Genomic DNA, 23,369 nt, shown 5'->3' with positions numbered 1-23,369 from the left:
CCATCTAGTTATACAGAAATTTCTGTTTCATTTGTATGGGAGCCCCCCTATATGGGAGATGGGAGAGGGGGGAGGGGTCTCGAACCATCATAAGAACCTTTCCCGGCCCCAAAACCCCTGCATACAAATTTTCACGCCAATCGGTTCAGTAGTTTCCGAGTCTATAAGGGCCAGACAGACAGACAGACAGAAATTCATTTTCATATATGTTGATGTGTTTCGATTGAAAACGGAAATGGATACGATAGTAAAAGAAATCCAATTCCAATACGACCATGAATAATCAGTATCAATACTATTTGTGAGACTCATAATATTAATATTTCTTATAATATAATATTAATGAATCGATTTAATGAGAAATATTTGGCGTCTAATAAAGAGTATGTTTGATTGTACATGAAATGTATAAGTCTATGTTCATTGACGAATTATCTAGGGCCCCCAGAATTTTTGGTGTTTTTTTGACTCACCGGTATTTTGTGAAGCTTGTCAAGTTCGATGTTACTATTTAACAGCGATTAATCAAATTGGACCACAAACAATATTTTTTTAAAGTTCTTTATATTGGTTACTTTTCTTATGTACTGGACTATAAGAAACAATTTTGAGAAAGTATATTATATTGATATTTAATCGATGGCATAATAAGGCGTCTTGAGGCAATACAAATTAGCAATCAGCCCAGAGATTTTTCTTTAACTTCTGGGAGCTTCGTAAACCTTCAAGGAATTCTAGGAAACATCGTAGAATGTTAGAAATACTGGGAACGTCATAGATCTTTAGATAAAGTGGTAGAAACAAGGAAATTCGGAAAGTTCTGAAAATTGCGTAGAAGTGGGATTTTTATATAAGTTTGAGGAGCTTTGTAGAAGTTAAGGGAACATTATTTTACTTCAGGGAAGCTCATTATTGATCGGGAACCTCTATATAATTTCAGGGATTTTTTTTTTGACGCAGCATGTACTAGAAATAGTTGTGGAAATTACGTTCAAGTTCAAGAAATTTCTTTCGTGGAACTTCGAGGAACGATTTCATACAAAAAATCATTAACAAACGATCATTGCTTGTTCAAAATCAGTAAGCTTTTAAGGCTCATCCAATCTAAGTTCTAATCGTTGTTATGAAATAAATAAAGTCAAATTTATTGTTTCACCATAAAAGTAATAGTAAGCCTCAATATCAAATTGAAATTGAAAAAAATGACCCAAAAAACAAGTTACTTTGACGCAATTTGATTGAAAAGCATCTTCGCGAGTTGTTATTTAACCGTAGTTAAACAAAATAAAAAAATGTTACAAGCCCCCCCTAGGCCCCCTTCAAATACATTTTCTAGCTACGCTAATGTAAAGGGTGATACGGTCAAAATTTGGTCAAGGGAAAACGCGTGTAAATCGGTGAAATCGTTTATTTAAAAAATTAAATTAAATTTCTTTTTCAAGTTCAATTAGTATAAAATTCAGGAAAAATATTCAGTTAGGCTTCCGCTTTTCCAAATCCGAATTGCCGGGCCTTACGCTTGACCCCTGCCATCAGATTTTGTACAGCCACCTTGTCCACCTTCTTCGCCGCAGAAAGCCAGTTTGCCTTGAACTGCTGCTCGCCCTTAGCAGTTTTTTTGGTCTTCTTTAGGTTCCACTTGACAATAGCCCAGTATTTCTCAATTGGGCGGAGCTCTGGCGTGTTGGGAGGGTTCTTGTCCTTGGGAACCACCTGCACGTTGTTGGCGGCGTACCACTCCATGGCCTTTTTACCGTAATGGCAAGATGCCAAATCCGGCCAAAACAGTACCAAAACAAACACGTGTTTCTTCAGGAAAGGCAGCAGACGTTTATTCAAACACTCTTTCACGTAAATTTCTTGGTTGACAGTCCCGGAAGCTATGAAAATGCTGCTTTTCAAGCCACAGGTACAGATGGCTTGCCAAACCAGATATTTCTTTGCGAACTTTGACAGTTTCATGTGCTTGAAAACATCTGCTACCTTTCCCCTTGCTTTTGCCGTATAAAACTCCTGTCCCGGAAGCTGCTTGTAGTCGGCTTTGACGTAGGTTTCGTCGTCCATTACCACGCAGTCAAACTTCGTCAGCATCGTCGTGTACAGCCTCCGGGATCGCGCTTTGGCCGTCGTATTTTGTTTATCATCGCGATTTGGAGTCACTACCTTCTTGTAAGTCGATAGTCCGGCTCGTTTTTTGGCTCGATGCACGGTTGTAGACGATACACCCAGCTTATTTGCGGCATCTCGGAGAGAGAGGTTAGGGTTTCGCTTGAAACTACTGGCAACTCTCTTTGTCGTCTCAGCGGCTTCCGGTTTTCGATTTCCCCCCGATCCAGACTTCCTGGCTGTCGACAAACGTTCCCCAAACACTTTAATTACATTTGTAACGGTTGATTTGGCAACTTTTAGCGATTTTGCCAACTTTGCGTGCGAGTTGCTCGGATTTTCGCGATGCACGAGCAAAATTTTGATACGCTGCTCTTCTTGCTTGGACGGCATTTTGACAACTGAAGAGTGAATTCCAAAATCAAAATACGAGCAACATTCTACACACACACACACCTTCAAAATGAGGGGTGTTCAGGTTTTTTAAATGCAAAATTGAAAGAAATACGTCAAGTTGATATTGACCAAATTTTGACCGTATCACCCTTTATATGTCATACAATTATTTTGACATGACTTATACACTTCATATCTATTACTTTTAAGCTTTATGGGAACCCTAAAAAAAATTGTATGGTTATTTTGCTTAACGACGTTTTAGGGTATCATCCAAACCATTTGTGGAATAGTTCAATCATTTTGGTTATCGTTCGTGTATGGCATTTTTTTATTAGAGCAACCGTACCAGTCGTTGCCATTTGCGGCACTATTTTACTTACGTACAGCGTTTCCATTTTGGCTTGATCACTCCTCTCCACACCGGTCGTTGCTATCAGAGTCATAATTTAAGTTACCGTTTTCCACACCGGCAAAACAAACTTTTGACGTTTATTCAAAACAGCAACCGTCTGATGCGTTGCTACCGGGTTGCTAAATTTATGAACTCACTACTTCCCAAGGTGCGGATTGCTATTTCCCCCACCTAGCAACCTCCGGTACGCAAGTAGCGTTATGGTAGAGGTTGGTAAATGTGCCTTATTTACTCATTAGTACGGTTGCTCTTAGGGAATATAACCACTGCAAAAATCAATGTTAATACATTCAATATGATTTTTTCTTTCCGTGTACACCGTAGCACTGCATCGCATTCAACACTTGTACTGTTCCAGCGCTTGATAACGCTTGCGGTGTCACCAACACAAGCAAAGCAGTCGCGCCGCCGTTGACAGTTGGCCGTTACTCTCCCGAACCCGAAAGAGCCAGCTGTGAAAACGTAAACATTAACAACACGAATCAAACTAAACATTAGTAGTAAAACTAGGAATATCTTTTAATTTAGTGAACATTTCTAGTGCAACCCGACCATCGAGTGTCCGAAAATGGTGCATTACTGAACAAAATCTCCAGGGTAAAAGGATTGCTCCAGATCTCGGGGTGAAAGTGAACTTCAGCTCGCCGAGAGGGCACAACAAAGCGCACATATTGAAAGCAGGAACTAAAAATAAGCATTAAGTGAATTGCCTCCCGGTGCGCCAGAAGCAGCAGGCAGCTAGTAGCATGATTACCCTGACCCGGAAGAAGAAGGAAGCCAGCAGTAATTCGTTAGCAGATTCCACCAAGCGGATCTCGATACGGGAGTTTTTGCTGGTGAAGGAAGTGCAAGAGCTGGAGCAGAACCTACCGAGTACCTGTAAGATCAGCTTTCAGGATCCGAACGTGCTGAGTGATTTCACGCTGGTCATTGCACCGAACGAGGGCTTCTGGCAGGGTGGCCGATTCAAGTTCAGTATTCATGTGCCCGAGGAGTATAATATGGCGGTAAGTCAACGGGAGGGTTGAATGTGCTGCTGCTGGGAAGTGGTTAGCAAATTGAAATCGCAAACGACAAACTGATGGTTTACATTTTACGTCACGTCAAGGGAAAATGTGTTATCATAATAGTTCATGTTTGCTGTTTGATACAACAGGTCCTTGAACAGTATAGCAGCATGTTTGTTTTTAAAGGTGATGGGCGTACATATTTACGTTCGGTTTCTACCGGATCCGGATGATGGACTTACTGGTATTTAAATTATAGGTCCAATCTTTGGCGAAATGTTAACCTGCTCGTGTCGGAATATGACAGGTTACGTTCCTATGAAATGTCTCACTACTCAATTTGGGATCTTATGACCTAATTTTATGAAAACATGACATGAAAAGTTGTGCAACTGTATGTAAATAGGGGAGGGGATGAGCCAGAGAATCTCTTCATTCGTTTTGAAGATATGTCTTATTTTGAAAATATTTGAAAGTCTGTGAAGAAGTGTTTCTGGTCTTCAGAATTATTCTGAATAAACCATCAATTTTTTAAGTCTTTGAAAAACACCCAGAGAACTTTACTGAAATCATTTTGAAAATCCATGGAAATCAACTAAGTTCTATACAACTTAAACGAAGTTTCATTAATTCAATTCCGTTAACAGCTCCCTGAATATCTTCCGAATTAATTTAATTTATCCCTGAGTCTTTATGAAGTTCCCTATATTTGTGGAAAGTTGCCTCCATGAATTTTTCTGCACTTATACGATTTCCCAAACTACAACTTAATTTTTACCAAGATTGCTGAACTTTTGACTATGACCTATGTCTCATTCACTGTTCCCGGGAATTTGACCAAGATCTCAGAACATCATGTTGAATTGCTACAATATTCACATTTACATGCCGAGCTTCTATAGCGGCGCCGGTGGTGTAGTGGTAAGCGTGATTGCCTCTCCTTCCAAAGGGCCTGGATTCAATCTGATGCATAACATTTTTGGTCACGCCTTCCTTCGGAAGGGTAGTAAAGCCGTTAGTCCCCGGTCCATGAGTTGATGATGGGTCGATAGGTAGGGTCCAGCTATGGGAGCTGCCTCCCTGACGTCGGTAGCATTGGTTCTCAGTACGGAAAACAAGATCGATTGAAAATAAAATTCAAGAAAAAAAACCTAGTCGAGCTTCTATGAAGTTCCCTGATCTTCTACATAGTTCCTTGCTCTTCAAAGAAGTTTTGCGAAGTTTCTCGAATTTCTTTTTAACCTTTGCGTGCCTAACGTCTGGATTTGCATAGCTTCAGAGTTCAATTAACTCTAAAACATCATTATTTCTCAATATTTGTCTGCACAACAAGTTGCATTTTGTTGGGAATCTATTCAAGTTTTCGAAGCCGTCAGAAGAAAAAAAAAATTGATCGATAAATTGTTCCGGGGTTATTTCAGTTTCCGTTGGGGTCACTCTGGGTCGGCATTCGGCTTTACTGTTCTGTATAAATTATACACAAGGTGAACATAATATTTTCGCATAAAATTATGTAATTGGACCATTTACGGCTATACCGATGAACCACGATCACATCGGGCATCCCGGAAAAGTTCCGGTGCCCCCGGGGATGTGGCCAATTCTCAACAAGAACCAAACCCAACGTGCGACATAACAAACTTCATGAGTTTATAACACTAGGACGGTAATGGTCTTATTGACAGTCCATGATCCCACTAGCCCTCCCAGGCATGTTCCGGGGAAGTGACCAATTGATCATTTTAGATGGTCAAGTTTTTAACCCACCACAGCATGCTTTTGGCGCTACTGTATATGGACGATCAAATGTAAAATACTGTGGTAGTCACAGCATAGTTCTGTCAAAACCTCAGCTTTTTCATTGATCCATTCCCGACAAGAATCAAAATCCGTCGTGCGACATATCAAACTTCATGATTTTACAAAACTTGGCCGGTAATGACCTTACTGACAGTCCACGTTCACACTAGACCACCCGGTCATGTTCCGGAGCCCCAGAGGAAGTGACCAATTCTCTATTTTAATCAAAACCCGTCGAGTAATATATCAAACATCATGATTTTACAAAACATGGCCAGTAATGGCCTTATTGACAGTCTACGGTCACACTATAGCACTATAGCACTCCTGGTCATGTTTCGGTGCTCCCGGGGAAGTGGCCAATATGCAACATGAACCAAACCCGTCGTGCGACATATCAAACTTCACGTTTTTACCAAACTTGACCGGCAATGGCTTCATTGGGATGCCACGGTTGTAAATGTTCTGGTGCCCTTGGTGTAATGGCCAGTTCAACAAGTAATGGCTTTATTGAGAGTCCACGGTCTTATTGGGTCTCCCAGGCATGTTCCAGTGCCCCTAGGAATGTTCCGATGCCCCCGAGGGTCAGAACTTGCGTCACTACTCATGATACAAATGGCAACTGAACACATTTGGCACACAGGATTGAAACTTCGTCTATCTGAAAACAACTCGAATGAAGTCAAATTTGATATAAATCGGATCATGCCTGGGAGGGCTAGTGTGGGGGTACACCCTAGCTTAGATGATAACTCACTGCGTCGTACCCCTCATTCTGGTGTCTAATGAATTAACATCACTCATGAGTGACAGTGGGTTTGATCATACACGCTATTTCAAAACTACCCAAATTTGGGTAGAATCCACCCAGATCCGTCAAAACTGAACCTACCCAAAAATGGGTAAACTGTGTTGGGAGTGACAAGTTGACAAATGAACAACATTGACATCAATCCGATCGACGTTGTCCATTTGTCAACTTGTCACTCCCAACACAGTTTACCCATTTTTGGGTATGTTCAGTTTTGACGGATCTGAGTGGATTCTACCCAAATTTGGGTAGTTTTGAAATAGCGTGTAGCACGCTGCTGTTTAATGCTGAGGTCAGCGTTGCCGGATATACCGATTTATCGGTATTTATACCGATTTCCGAACTAGATACCGATATACAGAAACCAGAATACCGATTTTTGAGGCGTTATACCGATATATACCGATTTTTTAAATAACCAAAATCAAAATTTTTGTGTGAGACTTGTATCTTTTTGAATATCTAAAATTTTTTGAGTCTTTAAAATTCTAAAAAAAAAATCATCTTCAAAAATGTCTTATGGACACTCTTTCGATTAATATTTCAAATTCCCCACCGTTCTTGGCCACCCATGAATCGATAAACAGTCGATGACTCTTTCTGATAATACCGGGGGAATCGGGAAATGCTTTTTAAACATTATTTAACTTCCTGGATTTTCTTCCATCTTTCCCCTGGAATTTTCTATTTACGATTCCTCTCGGAAACTTATTTCGACTTCTCTTGACAGCTTCTTCAGCCTTCACTCGAATGATTCTTCCCGGAACTTCAGGAATGCTTCTAGATGTTGATTGCGGATCCACACTAGCTGCAGGAACTGTTAAAAAAGTTCTGAAACTTCAGAAAAGTTCAGACTTTTGAGTAAATTTCGATAAATTCAGCGCCAACATTTCAAAGGGGCGTAATTGCATTTGTAAACAATGGCTTTAGTCGTCGATTTCTCGCGATGAAAGCTCACTCATGAAAATGAATGACACCAGCACGCAGAGGAATGTTTCCTGTATCAGCTAGCATTTGTAATTTGGAGGTGTGGGTTTTCATTTGCGAGAAATCGACGTCTAAAGCCATTGTTTACAAAAGCAATTACGCCCCTTTGAAATGTTGGCACTGAATTAAAGAAAGTAACTTCTGTTAAAATTCTAAAACACCGTTCAGCGAACTCCAGTGAACTTAACGAGACATCATAAATATTTTGGATATTTCACAAGGCCAAAGAACTTCTGGAAAATTTAATGGTTTTCAGGACAGTCCCATTAGTTTCAAGAGAATTGAGAAAACATTAGGAAGCTCCGAGAACATCAGGACAATCAGACCAGATCAATAAATTTCAAGGAAATCGCTGAAATTTTAAAGGAGTTCCGAGAAACTATGAGCAATGTTCCAAAGAGCTCATACAAATTTAAGAAACGTAAGGGAAGTTATACGAACATTAGCACATTGTGAGAACATTTTATGGGAAGTTCCGTGCTTATTGATGGCAGTGTCGAAATTTTTTAAAAATTAGAAAAATCGGGAAGATCAGGGAACTTTAATGCTGATGTTACAATAAATTCAAGAAAATTGTAAGAGTGCTTAAAAAATTTCGTAATCTTCAAGAAAGTCTAGAAACCTTCAAAGTTGATTAGAGATATTCCGGTAGTCTCATCTTAATCAGGGAAGTTCCAAGTATTTCAAAGATGATCAGAATACTCCAAAACAGCCCGAGGAAATATGGAATATTCCTAAGTACATTTCAGGAATGTTCCAAAAATTTGCGGGGTCTTCAGGGATGTTTTATGACCCTTTGGAAAATTTTCTGGATCAGTAGAACATCCCCCAAGAGCTCTTTCTTCCGGAATTATGTCCTTGTTTCTTTCGACATTTCCGTAAGCGCTCTGGCTTCCGACTTTCTCCAGATTTTTTTTCCCAATCTACCTTAGGAAGTTTCTAACAGCGTCTTCAAGAAGTTTGGTCCGTCTTCTCCAAGAAGTTCAATTAAACTTCTCCCAGAAATTTCTTTCGTCTTGTTCTGGAATTTTGTCCAGTTGTTTTTTTTTAGTTCTTTCGGAAGGTTTTTCCGAGCTTCTTCTGGCTTCCTCTGGAAATGGCTACTTCTGGAATTTATTTCCGGTTTCCGAAACTTTTCTGCCTTCCTTTGAATGTGAAATCCGATTTTTTTTTCTGAGTTTCTTTAAATTTTCGCCAGAAGTTTCTCAATTTATGTCTTGGAAGTTCCGCGGATGTTTGTCCGACTTCTCTCAGAACCTACCTCAAATTTCCTCCAGGAGAGCTTCTTTCTCTGGCTCTTGTTTTCAGCTTCCTCCAGAAGCTAATACAAACATTCCCCAGAGTTTTCTTCCGGAATTTTCCGATCATAGTCCAAAAGTAACAATTTTCGCTTTCAAAAACGCCAAAAATAGTAAATACCGATAAATACCGATTTTTTAAAACCTTTGTTACCGACGAGGGGGACGACTCTATCTACGATGCAGAAAAAATTGTGTTATGCTGTGGCTAGCTGCACGCACGCTGAGTAGATAGAAAGAAGATTGTTGACGATTCTGAAGATTTCCTGCAAGAAGATGATGCGCGATGCAAGTAGATGCGACAAATGAAAGAAGATTTTTCGAAGATTGATTCGCTAGTGTGAGATTTGTTGAGCATCTAAACTTGAGATTTAGATGTGTCGCCCCCCTCGGTTACCGATAAGCTTTAAAACATTCTGGCAACGCTGGCTGAGCTTGATCTGTCCTCTTTTCGCGGTTGTCCGTTGGCCGAACAAGACGCACGTTGCTGCTGCTGCTGACATCTTGTGTGCTGTGTTTCTGCGTAATTCTCACCCGGAGGATAAATTCGCAAATCCCACAATGGTGATCCTGCCAGATTTTATTGTTCAGTTTGGCAATAGCTAAAAATTGGATTTGCAGTGCACGAATGGCTGCAGACAGAAGTGCTCGCAGGAAAATAGGACAGTGTGCTGGGACGGCCATTATGAAAACAATGTTATTACGGTGTGAGACGCATGTAAGAGTGACTCAATGTGCTGAGACAGCCATTAATCGAAAATCTCGCCGTTGCGGTGTGAGACGCCCGCAGAAAGATTTAGCGGTGTGCTGGGACGGCAACAGAAACAAATTCTGGTATACTACGGTATGAGACGCCCGTACAAAGAATTCGCAGTGAACTGGGACGGTCACTGATCGAATGTTCTATCATTGCGTTGCGAGACGCACGCAGAAAGAATTCTCGCGTCACTTTTCAAATAGACCAATGTAACATATTCACCATTTTGAGAAAATCGAAGTTGAAGTTCGACAGATTATTATTTTAACTGTTTAAAAACAATATATTTTACATTACTATTTTTAATGTAGTCAGCATATAATAACGTTGAAAATTCAGAAGAAACGGTAAAATCACAATTTTACTTTGAATTTCATGCTACAACATAGAAAAAAAACCACATAGGACGTTTTGACAAGTCGAGTTGTACATCGGACATGTAACATTGGACGATTTTTCTCAATGACATAATCAATGAGTGTAACATTGGACGTTTTGTCTACATGATACTAGATTCCCTTTCACAGATTTCAGAGTATAGTACCTAACTTTAGATTGGCCCCGCCTTTGGAAAATGAACACCAATCATGTTAGGCAGTCCGAATGACCGAAGTAACAATCATGTACCCATCATTTCAAACTGTACATTGGACAATTTTTGATCAATGATTATCTTAAATAAATGAAAGTAAATTTGGATGGATGTTTTTGTATCACATACAATGATAGAAGAGCAATAGTTTGTATCACTTAACTCGATTTGTTTACATAATGTTACATTGGTCTATTTGAAAAGTGACGCGAGAATTGACAGTGTGCTTGGACAGCCACTGACACAACATTCTGTCGCTATGGTGTAACCCTACACGGTTAGAAAAAAGTACTCAGAATTAAGTTCTTTTCACTCATCTCGGCACTATAGTGCAGGAACCCAAAAGTAGGTAAAGCGGGTCAAAGTAATTTTCATTTACTTGTGTGCAGTTCGTATGGAATTTTCCACTGGCTTTTTAACCAAAAGTAAGTTAGTTGTTCCCAACAGTAGGTGAATATGATTATACTCAACGTTGGGTTCCCACACTTTACTACCCCTGTTGGGTGGTTTTGCTCCTCCGTTTTTAACAACATTAGAAGGAGAAAAAGAGACAAACTAGTCAAAAGTACACTGAAAAAAGTTTTCACTTAGGTTCTATTAGGAACGCACATAGTATTTTTCCAAAAACAAAAACAATGATTTTTACCTGAATATCACATAGCATAAGAAATTCTATATGAGAAATCATATAGATTTCATTGGACACATAACGTACTTTTTTCTTACCGTGGTTATTAATTGGTCTTGGAAACTTATATACGACTTATTTCAGTTATAAACAAGTTGCTGCAACTTTTTGGGGCAGAATTGTGCTACTTAGGAAGACACCTGTTTGAAGAATTCACAATGTGCTGGAACGGCCAATGAGAGGAATAAGTCTCTGGGAAGAGTCGTCCGATTAAAAATGTTGTCAGTGATAGATTGGTAATGTTCGAGATTAGCTGACATGTACCATCTCGTATAAAGACAAAAATACAATGAAATTAGATAATGCTTGGCTTTACCATAATTTATTTATTTATTCGTCGTCAATATGTAGACCAGTTTAATTTACAAAAACACTTAACATCTATTTTAATTTTCAATCTTTAACTAACCTCGAAAAGACACGTTTTTTAAGAGCATTTCTGTTCATTGTCAAATCAATTGTTTCATAATGTTCATTATAACAAGACATCACTCTATTTAAAGGCGCGTTCCTGGCATAGTTTGTTCTTTGGTTGTTAATATAAAACATATTTCTGTTTCTTAACGAACGAGTGGGAGCATAAACATTTAGATTTTCTAAAATCTCTGTGGCATTTACTCGTTGTGCTACAAGATCGTTTATAAAAGCTATCATTGCAAACTACCTTCGCTTTTCAAGTGCATCCAAATTGATCAATATACATCGAGACTCATAAGATGGTAAGGGAAAACTTGTCCAGCCTAACTTTCTTAGAGCAAATAATAGAAACTGGTTTTGAACTGATTCAATTCGGTTTATATGAGTATCTTGATATGGAGCCCAGACTATACTACAGTACTCAAGGAGGGGCCTAACATATACAACATATAATGTTTTGATTGGGTATGGATCATTGAAATGAAAGCTAAACCTTTTAATAAACCCTAGCATGTTGCTTGCATTGTAGATAATGTTATTATAATGTTCAACAAAGCTTAATTTTGATTCTAGTAGAACACCCAAATCTCTAACTTGATTGCACCTTTTAACTCTGTTTTGTCGTATTGTTACATGTTCTTGTCTAATAATTTTCTTTCTTGTAAATGAAATGGAATTACATTTCTTCACATTAAGCTTTAATAAACTTTTGGAGCACCAAGTGTAAAAGTTATCAATTTCTTGTTGAAATACTACAATTCCAGGAAAAGTTTCATGTCGTCTGCATATATTGAGACATTCAGAATATTCAAGATGTGCTCTACATCATTAACAAATAGAATAAACAGTAATGGTCCAAGATGGGAACCTTGTGGCACACCAGATGTTACATTGACTACTGACGACAAATCTCCTTCAAATCTAACTCTTTGTGTCCTACCGGTCAAGTATGACTGAATCCACTAAACTAGCTAGCCGTATATGGGGCCAAACAGAAAAATACACTTTTCCCATACCGTATCTTACTCATAATTAATTATATCTTAACTCATGCGTATGATTGAAAAACTGCGAACAGCAAAGTTTAAGGAAATTACAGTAATCATCTCAAAAGGGCGAAAATTTCTTAAAATACGCGATAAGTGAATTTTAACCTACGATTATCTCGAAAATAACAACTTTGGGCAATGTAATAAGCATTATGGGCTTTTTGTTGTAAATTTAATGTGTTTTAATATTAACACTATTTTAAATATATTCGATAACTATTGGTAGTATTTTGGAAAATACTAATTTTTTCAATAATTCATAACTTTTTTGTTTATGATTTGCCCAGCAGGTAGGTATTACTTTATCTAAACTACAAAATAAATATAAAAAATAATTTTAAAAAAATATGCAATTTGAGTAATTTTAATTTATTGATAATTTTGATTTTTTTTGTAAAAAAAAAATATAATTTTTTACAGTGTATATTTTTTCTTGAAAGGCACAATACTTGTCCGCAACTTCTTCGAAGACACCATCTCAATCAAACAAATCGTTCGCAAGATATATGTTTTTCTATTGATGCGTATCATTTTTGCATAAGCCCTTTTCAAGTGTTAGTCGTGTACAAAACTAGGGAACCAAACATGTAAAATGGCATGTTGGACAATAACAAACAACTGTGCAAAGTTTCAACATAATCGTAGAAGGTTGATCAAAAAATTAAAAAAAAATATCGTCATTTGAAATGGAACTGCTGATATATTTTTTGAAACATTTGAGATTTTAACACTTTTTTGGAATTAAAAAAAAATACTTTAAAAATTTTTCATGTCTATTTGTTCCAGAAAGACTTAACTTTTATCAACAATTTTGTCTAGACGTCATTTCGATCAGAAGTGACGTTTTTGTGCTACAATCTATTGAATAATGTCAAAGACGCCATTTTGAAAAAAAATACTAGATGGTAGATTATTCAAAAATGTGAATGGTCCATAACAAACAATTATACAAAATTTCATGCAAATCGGAGAAGGTCGAGTCAAAAATTATTATGTTTGCTATTTGGCTTGGAACTGCTCTAAGAGGTAACTCTAAGACCAGAAGGTCCCGAAGAAACGAGCTCAACTTTTTGGCTCAGCTCTGGTACTATCTTCGGTCCCAAGCTAATAGATGCACCCCTCGAAACATAGAAAAATCCACGAACCCCTCATTTTATCTGTCAAAACTTCATAGCGAATCAAAACAAACATAGTGTAGTATTGGAATTTATACTAGAATGGGGTACGTTAATCTATTTGCTTGACACCAATAGGCTAGTCAAGTAGTGAACCAATTTAAAATCGTTAGTTTCGTATTGATTGTTGGTTTTAGGCAGTGCTGCAAAATCTCGACAATACATGGTGATTAGACTGATGCAAAATTTGACTTTTTCGCTCCACAGTGCTTAAATGATTTCAAATCGGGTCCTGATTAGCCTCCCAAAGTTACAACTCATTTGGTTAGAAACAGACTTCGCACAAGCCAGTTGAAGTTTACATGTAAATAACTATGAGAAATCTCAACTTTTTGTTCATTGCCTTCTAGTCTTTTTCCATATTGAGCTGCGAAACAGTTCAATAGTCATTATTATAGAAAATTTTCTCAGCTACAACTCTGCTCAAGATCGTTTCTATGTAAAACGAGACAGGAAAAAGTTATTAATTATTTAAGAGATTGGTAAACTTATGACATGATCAAGCAGTAGGCAACACTGTATTTTGCAGTGTGACATAGTAGCCTTGATTATTGTGTCCTATTCAACGCCCCAGAAACACTAATGTTGCCTGCTGAGCAGTTGATTGAGCATGATCATTGATATTGATCATAGATAACTTTCGATCCTTGCATTTAATTAAAAAGTGGTCTTGAGCAAAGTTGTAGCTGGAAAAATTTCCTACAAGCACAGTTGAAAGTTTTTGAAGCAGACCGATATGGTGAATTATTAGATAGACATGAACAAAAATCTTGGATGTACCATAGTAATTCCCATACAAACTTCAAATGGTTTGTGCCATCTCAGTTTCTCACCAAATGGGTTCAAATTTTGAGAGGTTAGTCAGGATCCGGTTTGGAATCGTTTAAATATTGTGGAGCGATAATTTCAAATTTTGCATCACTCTAATGGTGATATTCACAATTCTGCTTTGATCACTCATTTCAGCTAACAGTCAACGTCAAGGCAAACCATGTCAATTGTCAGTGACAATGCTGTCACGTGTAGATATTTTTAATAACTAAATTTGTAACGAAATTAAATTACTTGAGCAAAACAATTACATGGACCCATTAAAGTGAACAAGCGCCTACGTCCTGAACTGCTTGGATATCAATAATGTAACAAAGAATGCTCGAAATTGCACTATTTGAATCCAAGTGAGTGTGTCATACTACAATAGATCAAATAAATGGTCGCAGTGGTAATGTACCCAACAGAAAAAAAAAAAGTGAGTGTTTGTCATTGACGAAAAAAATAATGAGATTTTGATCAAGGTTTTTTGAGGATCAAGTCTGTCAGTGACTATGTGAAAAACAATTTTGTCAATACCGCACGAAAGTCTGTCAAAATCTCAAAATCTATGGTTTCGTCACTACTGCTTAAAATCAATAGTATTTCAGTTGGACTTTCAATACTTGTACAGTTTTACTGTTGTAATCAAAATTATAAACTAGAAGCAGAAGAATAACCTCACAGGGAGCCTTAAATCAATGCTGACTATCAGAAACTGCACTGACAATCGTATAAGATGGCCCAATGGTCATTGATTTATTTTCCCATGCACAATCTCAACCTTCATTTTCTTCTTCTTGAAACTTGCAGCCCCCGAAGGTGAAATGCCTTACCAAGCTGTGGCATCCGAACATTTCCGTCGACGGCGACATTTGCCTATCCCTGCTCAGACTGAACTCGATAGACGGGCTCGGGTGGGCCCCAACACGACGGTTAAAAGACGTCATCTGGGGACTGAATTCGCTATTTACCGTAAGTTTCCCCCATTTACCTACTCTCGATAATACGCAATCTAACAAGTTTCAATTGTTCTGCAGGACCTCCTGAACTTTGACGATCCGCTCAACATTGAAGCAGCGGAACAGTACTCCAAGGACAAGGACAAATTCCAGGCCAAGGTACGGGAGTACGTTTCGGCGTACGCGCGGAGATAATCGGCGCTTCGCGGGTTTGGGGGTTGAAGAAGACGAGTGTGTGATAAAATAGCAACATAGGCATGCTACAGCAGCGTGAGAATTGAACGGAGGAAAACAACTACCAACAATAACAATTGAGCCATCATCAGAGACAGTCATCACCATTGTGCAGAGGAAGCATTCTAACTTGTCTCCGGTATTTTGTTTAATACTTAGCCGATCGTAGGTACAGAAAATCGATAGGACTCTGTATTTCAAATATTTCCGTTAGCAAAAATTTTGTGTTTGTTGAAAACAGTCGTGCTGTTGATTTTTTTTTTTAATTTTCTTTCGGCGATAGTTTGCATGGCAATTTTTCCAAAATTTTATACGACCAGGGAGTCATTTCTATATGTGTTGAGCATGTTTTATTTTCATATTTGTAATTACTTTATACTCATACTAGCGATCTAACTTAATTGACAAAAAAAAAGAACCGGTAAATTAATGATAGCTGTAATAAACTATTTCAAACATCATCAGCCACCTTCCTCGGTAATGGATTCTATCACACCGCCCTCACAGACGTGAATGAATCGAGTCTGATCGATCGGGAGTCGATGTTTGAATTTGCAAAACTTTTTCCCATCGACCTTGAGCGTGTAGTACGATTCCTTCACTTTGATTTGCAACTCGAAGCTTTCCCCCGAAGTGCCGACGGAACACTTGCCATCGCGTTCCTCCTTCTGCCAGGCTCCGCCTACGAAGCTATTGCGAACGATTATTTTATCACCCGGCCGGATACTGATATGAAGCGGTGTGTCATCGCGAGGATTCACGGCCGCACCCGATTGGAGAAGGCGAGTGAAGAGTGAGTGTTCATAGCAATGTGGAATTCAATTTCGAAACACAATAAGTCACTCACATTCCGTCACCGATAACCTGACCGCGAATGCAGATACATTTCCCAATGGTTAAGCCTCCAGGTATCTCTCCCAGAAATGGGGTTGCCTGTGTGGATATGAGATATATTAGCTAGTAATTCCGACGGAGATACTATTTGAAAGCTACCGGGTTGAACACAGGTATCGTAGCCATCTGTTAATCTAGGAATCACAATTAAACCTAACTACCCAACTGTATACTTGGTTCTGCTTTAAAATATGCTGTGCAGTTGCAGTATATTACAAAAAAAACAATGACTATAAATAGTCTTTGTTGAAAGGAGTGCTTTGGGAAGCAATTGTTATCTAATCAGTTGATGATTCAAGCTTGGTACTATAGAAATGCAATGATGCGGAGCGTGCGCAGCAATTTCAACCCTTGATAAGGCCGAAGAAACCGAACATGGAATCAACTCGTACTACAATAAAAATATTCCAATGATATAATGAGCATTAGCATGAGAGAATGATTGACCGTCTGTGATTGCTACTCCGTTACTGCCAGATCACCTGTAATTACACAGAGAATCAACAGAAGATGTTTGGGACTAGCTATCATATGGCGATGGCGATTTCAACCAAGATATTTATCAAAAGAAATGTTTGCAAACACGGTTGTTGCCTTTTTTTGAAGAAACACAGTAGTTCCAGACCTCGCTTCCTGTCACTACGGGAAAATAGCTCAAGAATGGTATACCGCCAACAACGTGCAAGTCGTACCCAAGGACAAAACCCTCCTAACTCGCCGGAGCTGCACCCAATCGAAAGTTTGGACCTCTGCTTCGTGAGCACACAGGACAGGGCTCCATTAATTTCCTCGGGTCCTTGTGCACTAACTAAGCTAGTTCTACATCACCCTCCTCTAATTGTCACTGTTGAGGACAAACTCGTGCGTGATTTCGACGATTATCCTGCTACGGTTTCTTATGACTTCCGTAAAGCTGACCACCGTAGCAACATAGATGTATTGTCTAGCATGGTATGGGAGAACATCCTTGATCCAGATGACGTTGAGGCTGCAGCGCAAACCTTTTCACATGTCTTGACATATGTCATTGACAGACACTTCCCTGGCAGACGAGAGAGCTACGTAGGTTGAAGTCAATCAAGAGAGCAGCATTGAGAAGATTTACGAAGTATCGCACGCTTCCTCTGAAACTACATTATGTGAGGCTGAATCACATGTACCAGCGAGTCAGTCGTAAATCTACACCCGAAATCTTTTTGGAACTACGTGAACGAGCAACGCAGGGAACCCGGCCTCTCATCGTTTATGGAATTCAACGGAAAAGTTGCTGCCACCGTTAAGGATATAGGCCGCCTTTTTCCGACAAGTTTGTCAGTGCTGAGGTGCTTGTTCCTGTGAGTCTGTGCACATGATTCCCACACCGGAGCTGCGTAGAGGATCGCAGGTGCTATGATTTGATAGTAGACAGGCAGTTTGTTCACCCTTGAGAGGCGGGATCTGCGGCAAATCAGCGGATACAGACACCTAACCAAGACAGAACACTTGACTACTGTTTTCTCCACATGCGAACGGAAGAGAAGCTTTTCATCGAACAACATCCCGAGATAGGTTACTTCGGCAGACCACTCAACCCTTGTGCTATCCATGATTACAGTACAAGATGAAGCCGGTTTCAGTTTCGGCGATTGCCGGTGGAGGAACATGATCGCTTGTGTTTTGGAGGCATTGATTTTAATTTTCCACGTGGTGGCATAATCAGCAAAGGCGTTAAGGCATCATTGAAGTTTGTTCGTTATTTCGCGAGGCATCCTTCCTTTGACGGCTATTGCGGTATCATCTGCGAACAGGAAAAACACGCAACCGTCACCAAGGGGAGGAATGTCGGAAGTGTAAATGCTGTAAAGCAAGGGGCCCAGCAGACTGCCTTGCGGGACTCCTGCTGGGATGGAAAACGTGTCGGAAAGACAACCATTCAACGATACCTTAAACGACCTTTGCTGGAGGTAGTTACGGGTGATTTTAACCAGATGTAATGGAAAGTTGAAGTTACAAAGCTTGAATACAAGCCCATTGTGCCAGACATTATCAAACGCTTTCTCAACGTCTAACAAGGCCATGGCTGTGGACTTGGATACAGCTTTGTTACTTCGGATGTTATTCATCACCCGTACTAGGTGGTGATTGGTGGAGTGCCCCTTTCTGAAACCAAACTGTTCCGGAAGGAGAATGTTATTTTCCTCCACAAACTTGAGCAAACGATTGAGAATGAGTTTCTCGAACAATTTGCTCAGCGCTGAAAGGAGGCTGATTGGTCTGTAGCTTGAAGGCAATGTTGGATCCTTGGAAAGTAGTGTAGTTCCAAGCATCTGTTGAAGATAGTGGTTAGAAGAGACTGCACCTTCATGCTGAGTCTCTTCAAGATCAAGTTGAATATACCGTCAAACCCGGGAGCTTTCATGTTCTTGGTGCATTTCAGCGCTGAGCAAATCTGTTGTACTGTAATCATATCCACCGGAGGCACGGCACAAGGGGAGGCATCTAGGTTTTGAACGCATAGTCGAGCCAAGCAAATGCGATGAAGCGACATGCTTGCCGATCGCATTTGCTTTCTCCTGTGGGGTGATTAAAAGCCGATCGTCATCATTTTCGACTCTGAGAGGTGGAACGGGTTTTTGGAATGAGTTTTCAGAACCTTGGCTACCTTCCAGAATTGTCTGGAGCGGTCGTCCAGATTCTGGACAACACGCCCGAAACTTTCATTTCGGAGTGAGTCCATTCTGGAAGCAATCTGCCTGTTCAGATCGGCCATTTCACGTTTTTTGCCCAGGTCTCCAGTCCTCTGAAACTGGCGTCTACGCACATTTCTCAATCGAATCAATAATTGGGTGTGGGAATCAATAGCAACAAACTTACCCCTCACAGGAACTTGTCGAACGCATGTCTCGTCAGCCTCGGATATGGCCTGTTGGAGTCCTTCCAACGCCCGGTCGATGTCATCTACGGTGTCGAGCAGTGGATTTTCATCGATGTTGCTGTCCACCATTCGACCGTACTGCACCCAGTTGACATGGTGGTAGTCTTTACGCAGGCAGCTTCTAGCAGGAACCACGTTGACACCGACTTCAGTCACCACCGGTTGGTGGTCGGAGCTGAGATCGTTGTGCGCCTCCGGCGTGGATAGTCCGATGTTCGACAGGAAGAAGTCCAGCGTGGAGGGATTTCCCGTCGGAGAGAAAGTTTGTTCGTCCGGAAATTGCACAGTGTACAGTCCATGTTGTGCGTGGTCGAACAATAGACATCCGTTCCGGTTCCGCTGGTAGTTCCGCCAAGCTTCATGGCGGGCGTTCAGGTCGCCCCCAACGATGAATCGGGAGCTAGTACGAGTGATGGCGGTCAGGTCGTTCTTGAATTGGATGTCTAGGCCGTTGCTTGTGGTACACTGACGTGGGCAGTAAACTGCTATAAACCGGACGTTTCCAGTTGGTGTTTCCCCCTCCACACTAATGGCTTCTATGATAGAAGTGCGGATGTGGGGCAGAGTGCAAAACTTGATTCCCTTTCTGACTATGACCGCTACACCACCCCCTGGAGCTGGTGCGATCAAGCCGGATAATGTTGTGGTCAGGCAACCAGAAGCTGCCACCGGACTTTAGGTGGGTTTCCGTTAGAAGACCCACGTCGATGCTATGCTTGCGGAGGAAGTCGGCAAGCTCAATCTGTTTAGCTCTTACAGAGCGAGTGTTCCAGGTAGCGATGGTTAGCGGTTTAGACACCATATTGGATGATGAACTTACCGAGCACTTGGATCTGTTCGGGCTTATTGCGGCACTTACGTAGAGCACCGGTCATGTTGATAAAAATCTCCATAAGTTCATCTGCTGAGAACAGATCGGGATTATTTGTTTGAGCTGTTGGTTGCCTCCAGAATCCAGGGGGGGATGGAGAGCTTTGTCCAGCAGAAGATCCAGACGTTTCTTGAGGGGGCGCGGATCGCACCCTGGGATTCGCTTGTCCATGAAGAGGCGGAAAGTCCTCCGTCCTGAAAGCCGGGGCCTTATCCTTCCTTCGTGCTGGTTGATTGTTGGTGGACGCTTGATTTCGGATGCGCTTGAAATCCTCGCGTTTAGGGCACTGCTTGTTGGATCCTTGGTGAGCACCACCACAGTTGGCGCATTTGGACGCCACAGCTTCATCCGCAGCACATTCGGAGGTGGCATGGTCTTGAGCGCAATTTCCGCAGCGTGGCGGGTACCGTGTCCGAAGTTCAGACACCGCTGGCACTGAGTCACATCGCGATGGCCGCCACGGTATGGCTCCCAGCGAACGATGATGGAATTGATGGACCGGATGGCTTTGAGTGCATTGAGCGTCACCGTTCCCTTCTGGAAGTGTACCAGGAAAAGGCTATCCGGGTACGCCTTCACATTCTCGTCTCTTCTTGTCATTCGGTACACGGCACTTGGGGCCAGCTTGTACCTGTCCCTGATTTCATGTTCGATAAACTTCGGGTCGAAATTTGGTAGGCCCCTGATGACGACCTTGAACGGTTTTTCACCGGGGATGTCGTGGGTGAAGAATTCCACCTTGGAAGTCCTCAGGTGGGCGATGACCAAGTCATACTCCGCTTTGGTACGGAGCACCAACTTGGTGCCGACTCTGCCCAATTTGAATTCGGCTTTGGCGCCCAGCGACGCCAGATTCGCGATGAGCTTGTTGAGATGGGCATTTTTCACCACCAGCGGAGGTAGCTTCACTCTTGCCGCGCTCATATCAGCAGCATTTTCTTTATCGGCAGCGTCACCGAAATCTCCGTTCGTCGCAGGACGCAGAGGCATCGTCTCGACCAATCGTGTCATCAGACTGGCCTCGGTTCTTCTTCCTTTTCTTGCTGCGTTTTTCCAACACAGCCGGCTGGATATTCCCATCCATGGGGAGAACAGCAAACCTGTTCGAGGTAGGCACACCGGAGCTTCCTTCACCGGAGTTCTGGACCTTCGCCGGGCTTCGCGACCGATGCTTCCCCATTACGGGGCACACACACACGCACGACAAACCGCGAAAGAGAGAGCGCGAACAATATCGCCACGAACTTTTCAAACAACTCGAGAGAGCGAGCTAACACCGAACTGAACTGCTTGACGATCAAGCAGAGAATGTTGAGTTGAAGTGGTGAGGGTAGCTCGGTACCTACCTCAAATAGGTACGCTACTCTTCCCACCGATGTTGGGAATACCAACCCAGTCCCGGTGAAGCGGACGAAAAAGAGGAAGAAGAACCAAGGACAGTCCGGTGGTACGATGGACGCGACGATGTTACCGCGACGAACGCCAGCGACATCGGTGATTTCGGCGATGCCGTCGAAACCGAGAATTCTGGCGGCCCGAGTGCGGCGAAAATCAAGTTTGAGTTTTCAATTGCAGTAAAACATACTTTGGCGAAACATGTATGTAAACAAACTTTGACAGAGTCAAGGGGGCTCGAGCACGCCTGGCTCAGAGCTTTTGGCGGGAATCAACTGAGAAAGAACAAAACAATTTTAAACTTGAACAAATTTTCAAGCAGTTTTCCATTGGCTTGCAAAATGAAATCGATTTACTCCGCAGTACCCAGATTACTGAGATTATACTGAGTTTGAACTAAGCTTTAATGCTCATGGGCGATGAGCGTGTTTAGAGGTGCATTTTTCACTACCAACGGTGGTAGTTTGACGTTTGCCGCATTTGGGCTGGCATTTTCGGATTCATCAGCGATACCGAAATCGCCGATACAGCTGACGTTTGTCGCGGTAACATCGTCGCGACCAATCGTGCCATCGGACTGGCCTCGATTCTTCTTCCTCTTTTTACTGCACTTTTCAGTCATAGCTGATTGGGTATTCCCATCGATGGGAAGAACAGTAAACCTGTTCGCTGTAGGTACACCCGAGTTTCCTTCACCGGGATTTGCGAGCGATGCGTCCCCATTTCGGGGCACGCACACAAAAAACCGCGAACGAGAGAGCGCGAACACTATCACAACGAACTTTCCGAACAACTCGAGAGAGCGAGCTAGCACCGAACTGAACTGCTTGACGATCAAGCAGAGAATCTAGAAAATACCCGCTCTATTGTCATCGTATGATTCGCCCCATCCAGTACCGTGGGAGTTCATATCGCCCAGTATTAGAACTGGATATGGGAGAATAGTAACTGTACCCCAAAGCTGACGGCGATTTATGGAAGTCCTTGGAGGGACATATACAGAAGCTATACAAAGATCTTTGTTCTTCACATTTATTTGACAAGCGACAATTTTAATTCCTGAAATTATTGGGATTGAGATTTTATAGAAGAAGTAGCACTTTTTGATCACCAAAAGTACGCCACCATGTGAATCATTCCGGTCCAGGCGGATAATTTTAAAATCGTGGAAGTTTAGTTCATGTTCAGAAGAAAGCCAAGTTTCACAGAGTGCAAATATATCACAATCAGAATTGTGAATCAAATACATGAACTAGTCTAATGTAGGTAGTTTAATACGACAGTTGCATTGTAAAAAGTGATCATATCTTGATCCTCATTCGACGATACCCGACAGAACACAGGGAAAATGGCTCTAATGTTGGCCTATGGATCTAAGATTGGGCCCACCACTAAAAATCTTCTATTTATCATTTTTATCTAAATGTACGCGTCATTGGGACGATACTAATGGATATCTTTGATCGCTATTGAAAATTTAGACAGTTGCTGAATGTATGTATGGGCCCAAATTAGGAGCATTTAGACCGACATTACATCCATTTCCCCTAGAACATTCGAATTTAATCGACATGGATACACAGAAACTAGTTCGCAAAACGCCTAAATGTATGTATCTCCTATGTGATCATCGCTGATCATCCACTGATTTTTGTGATTTTTGAGAACTTCGAGCGATTGGATCTGCTTAAAACTTTTCAGAAGTAAAGTGTACAATGATTATTTGAACTAACTCTTTGATTATTTTGGTGTCATGTTGTTGACATGCTAAATAATGTTTCGATAATGACC

General features: G+C 41.1%; 2 protein-coding genes across 2 annotated transcripts; one reads left to right on the top strand and one right to left on the bottom strand.

Annotated features, from left to right (window-relative positions):
- Nucleotides 1-3,382: 3,382 nt before the first annotated feature.
- On the top strand, nucleotides 3,383-15,720 carry LOC135697700 (NEDD8-conjugating enzyme UBE2F-like). The gene is made up of 3 exons (XM_065217486.1): nucleotides 3,383-3,924; nucleotides 15,122-15,283; nucleotides 15,349-15,720. The coding sequence occupies exons 1-3, from the start codon at nucleotides 3,664-3,666 to the stop codon at nucleotides 15,463-15,465; spliced, it is 540 nt and encodes a 179-aa protein (XP_065073558.1). The 5' UTR covers nucleotides 3,383-3,663; the 3' UTR covers nucleotides 15,466-15,720.
- Nucleotides 15,721-15,828: 108 nt separating this feature from the next.
- On the bottom strand, nucleotides 15,829-16,584 carry LOC135697704 (galectin-4-like). The gene is made up of 3 exons (XM_065217488.1): nucleotides 16,498-16,584; nucleotides 16,351-16,437; nucleotides 15,829-16,295 (listed from the first exon to the last, which is right to left on the bottom strand). Exons 1-3 carry the CDS (start codon nucleotides 16,522-16,524, stop codon nucleotides 15,966-15,968), a joined length of 444 nt encoding a protein of 147 aa, XP_065073560.1. The 5' UTR covers nucleotides 16,525-16,584; the 3' UTR covers nucleotides 15,829-15,965.
- Nucleotides 16,585-23,369: the final 6,785 nt, after the last annotated feature.

The sequence above is a fragment of the Ochlerotatus camptorhynchus genome, unplaced genomic scaffold, assembly GCF_037179485.1.
Source record: "Ochlerotatus camptorhynchus isolate MF236.1 unplaced genomic scaffold, CSIRO-AGI_Acam_v1.1 ptg000077l, whole genome shotgun sequence".
In the NCBI taxonomy this organism is placed as follows: domain Eukaryota; kingdom Metazoa; phylum Arthropoda; class Insecta; order Diptera; family Culicidae; genus Ochlerotatus; species Ochlerotatus camptorhynchus.
Note: the sequence above shows the minus strand (reverse complement) of the source record. Positions and strands in the feature narration are given on the sequence as shown.

Coding starts and splice junctions, on each gene's coding strand:
- LOC135697700 (XM_065217486.1), top strand. CDS start 3,664: ATGATTACCCTGACCCGGAAGAAGAAGGAAGCCAGCAGTAATTCGTTA. Junction 3,925..15,121: donor CCGAGGAGTATAATATGGCG/GTAAGTCAACGG, acceptor TGAAACTTGCAG/CCCCCGAAGGTGAAATGCCT. Junction 15,284..15,348: donor GACTGAATTCGCTATTTACC/GTAAGTTTCCCC, acceptor ATTGTTCTGCAG/GACCTCCTGAACTTTGACGA.
- LOC135697704 (XM_065217488.1), bottom strand. CDS start 16,524: ATGGCTACGATACCTGTGTTCAACCCG. Junction 16,438..16,497: donor CGATACCTGTGTTCAACCCG/GTAGCTTTCAAA, acceptor ATATCCACACAG/GCAACCCCATTTCTGGGAGA. Junction 16,296..16,350: donor AGGTTATCGGTGACGGAATG/TGAGTGACTTAT, acceptor GAACACTCACTC/TTCACTCGCCTTCTCCAATC.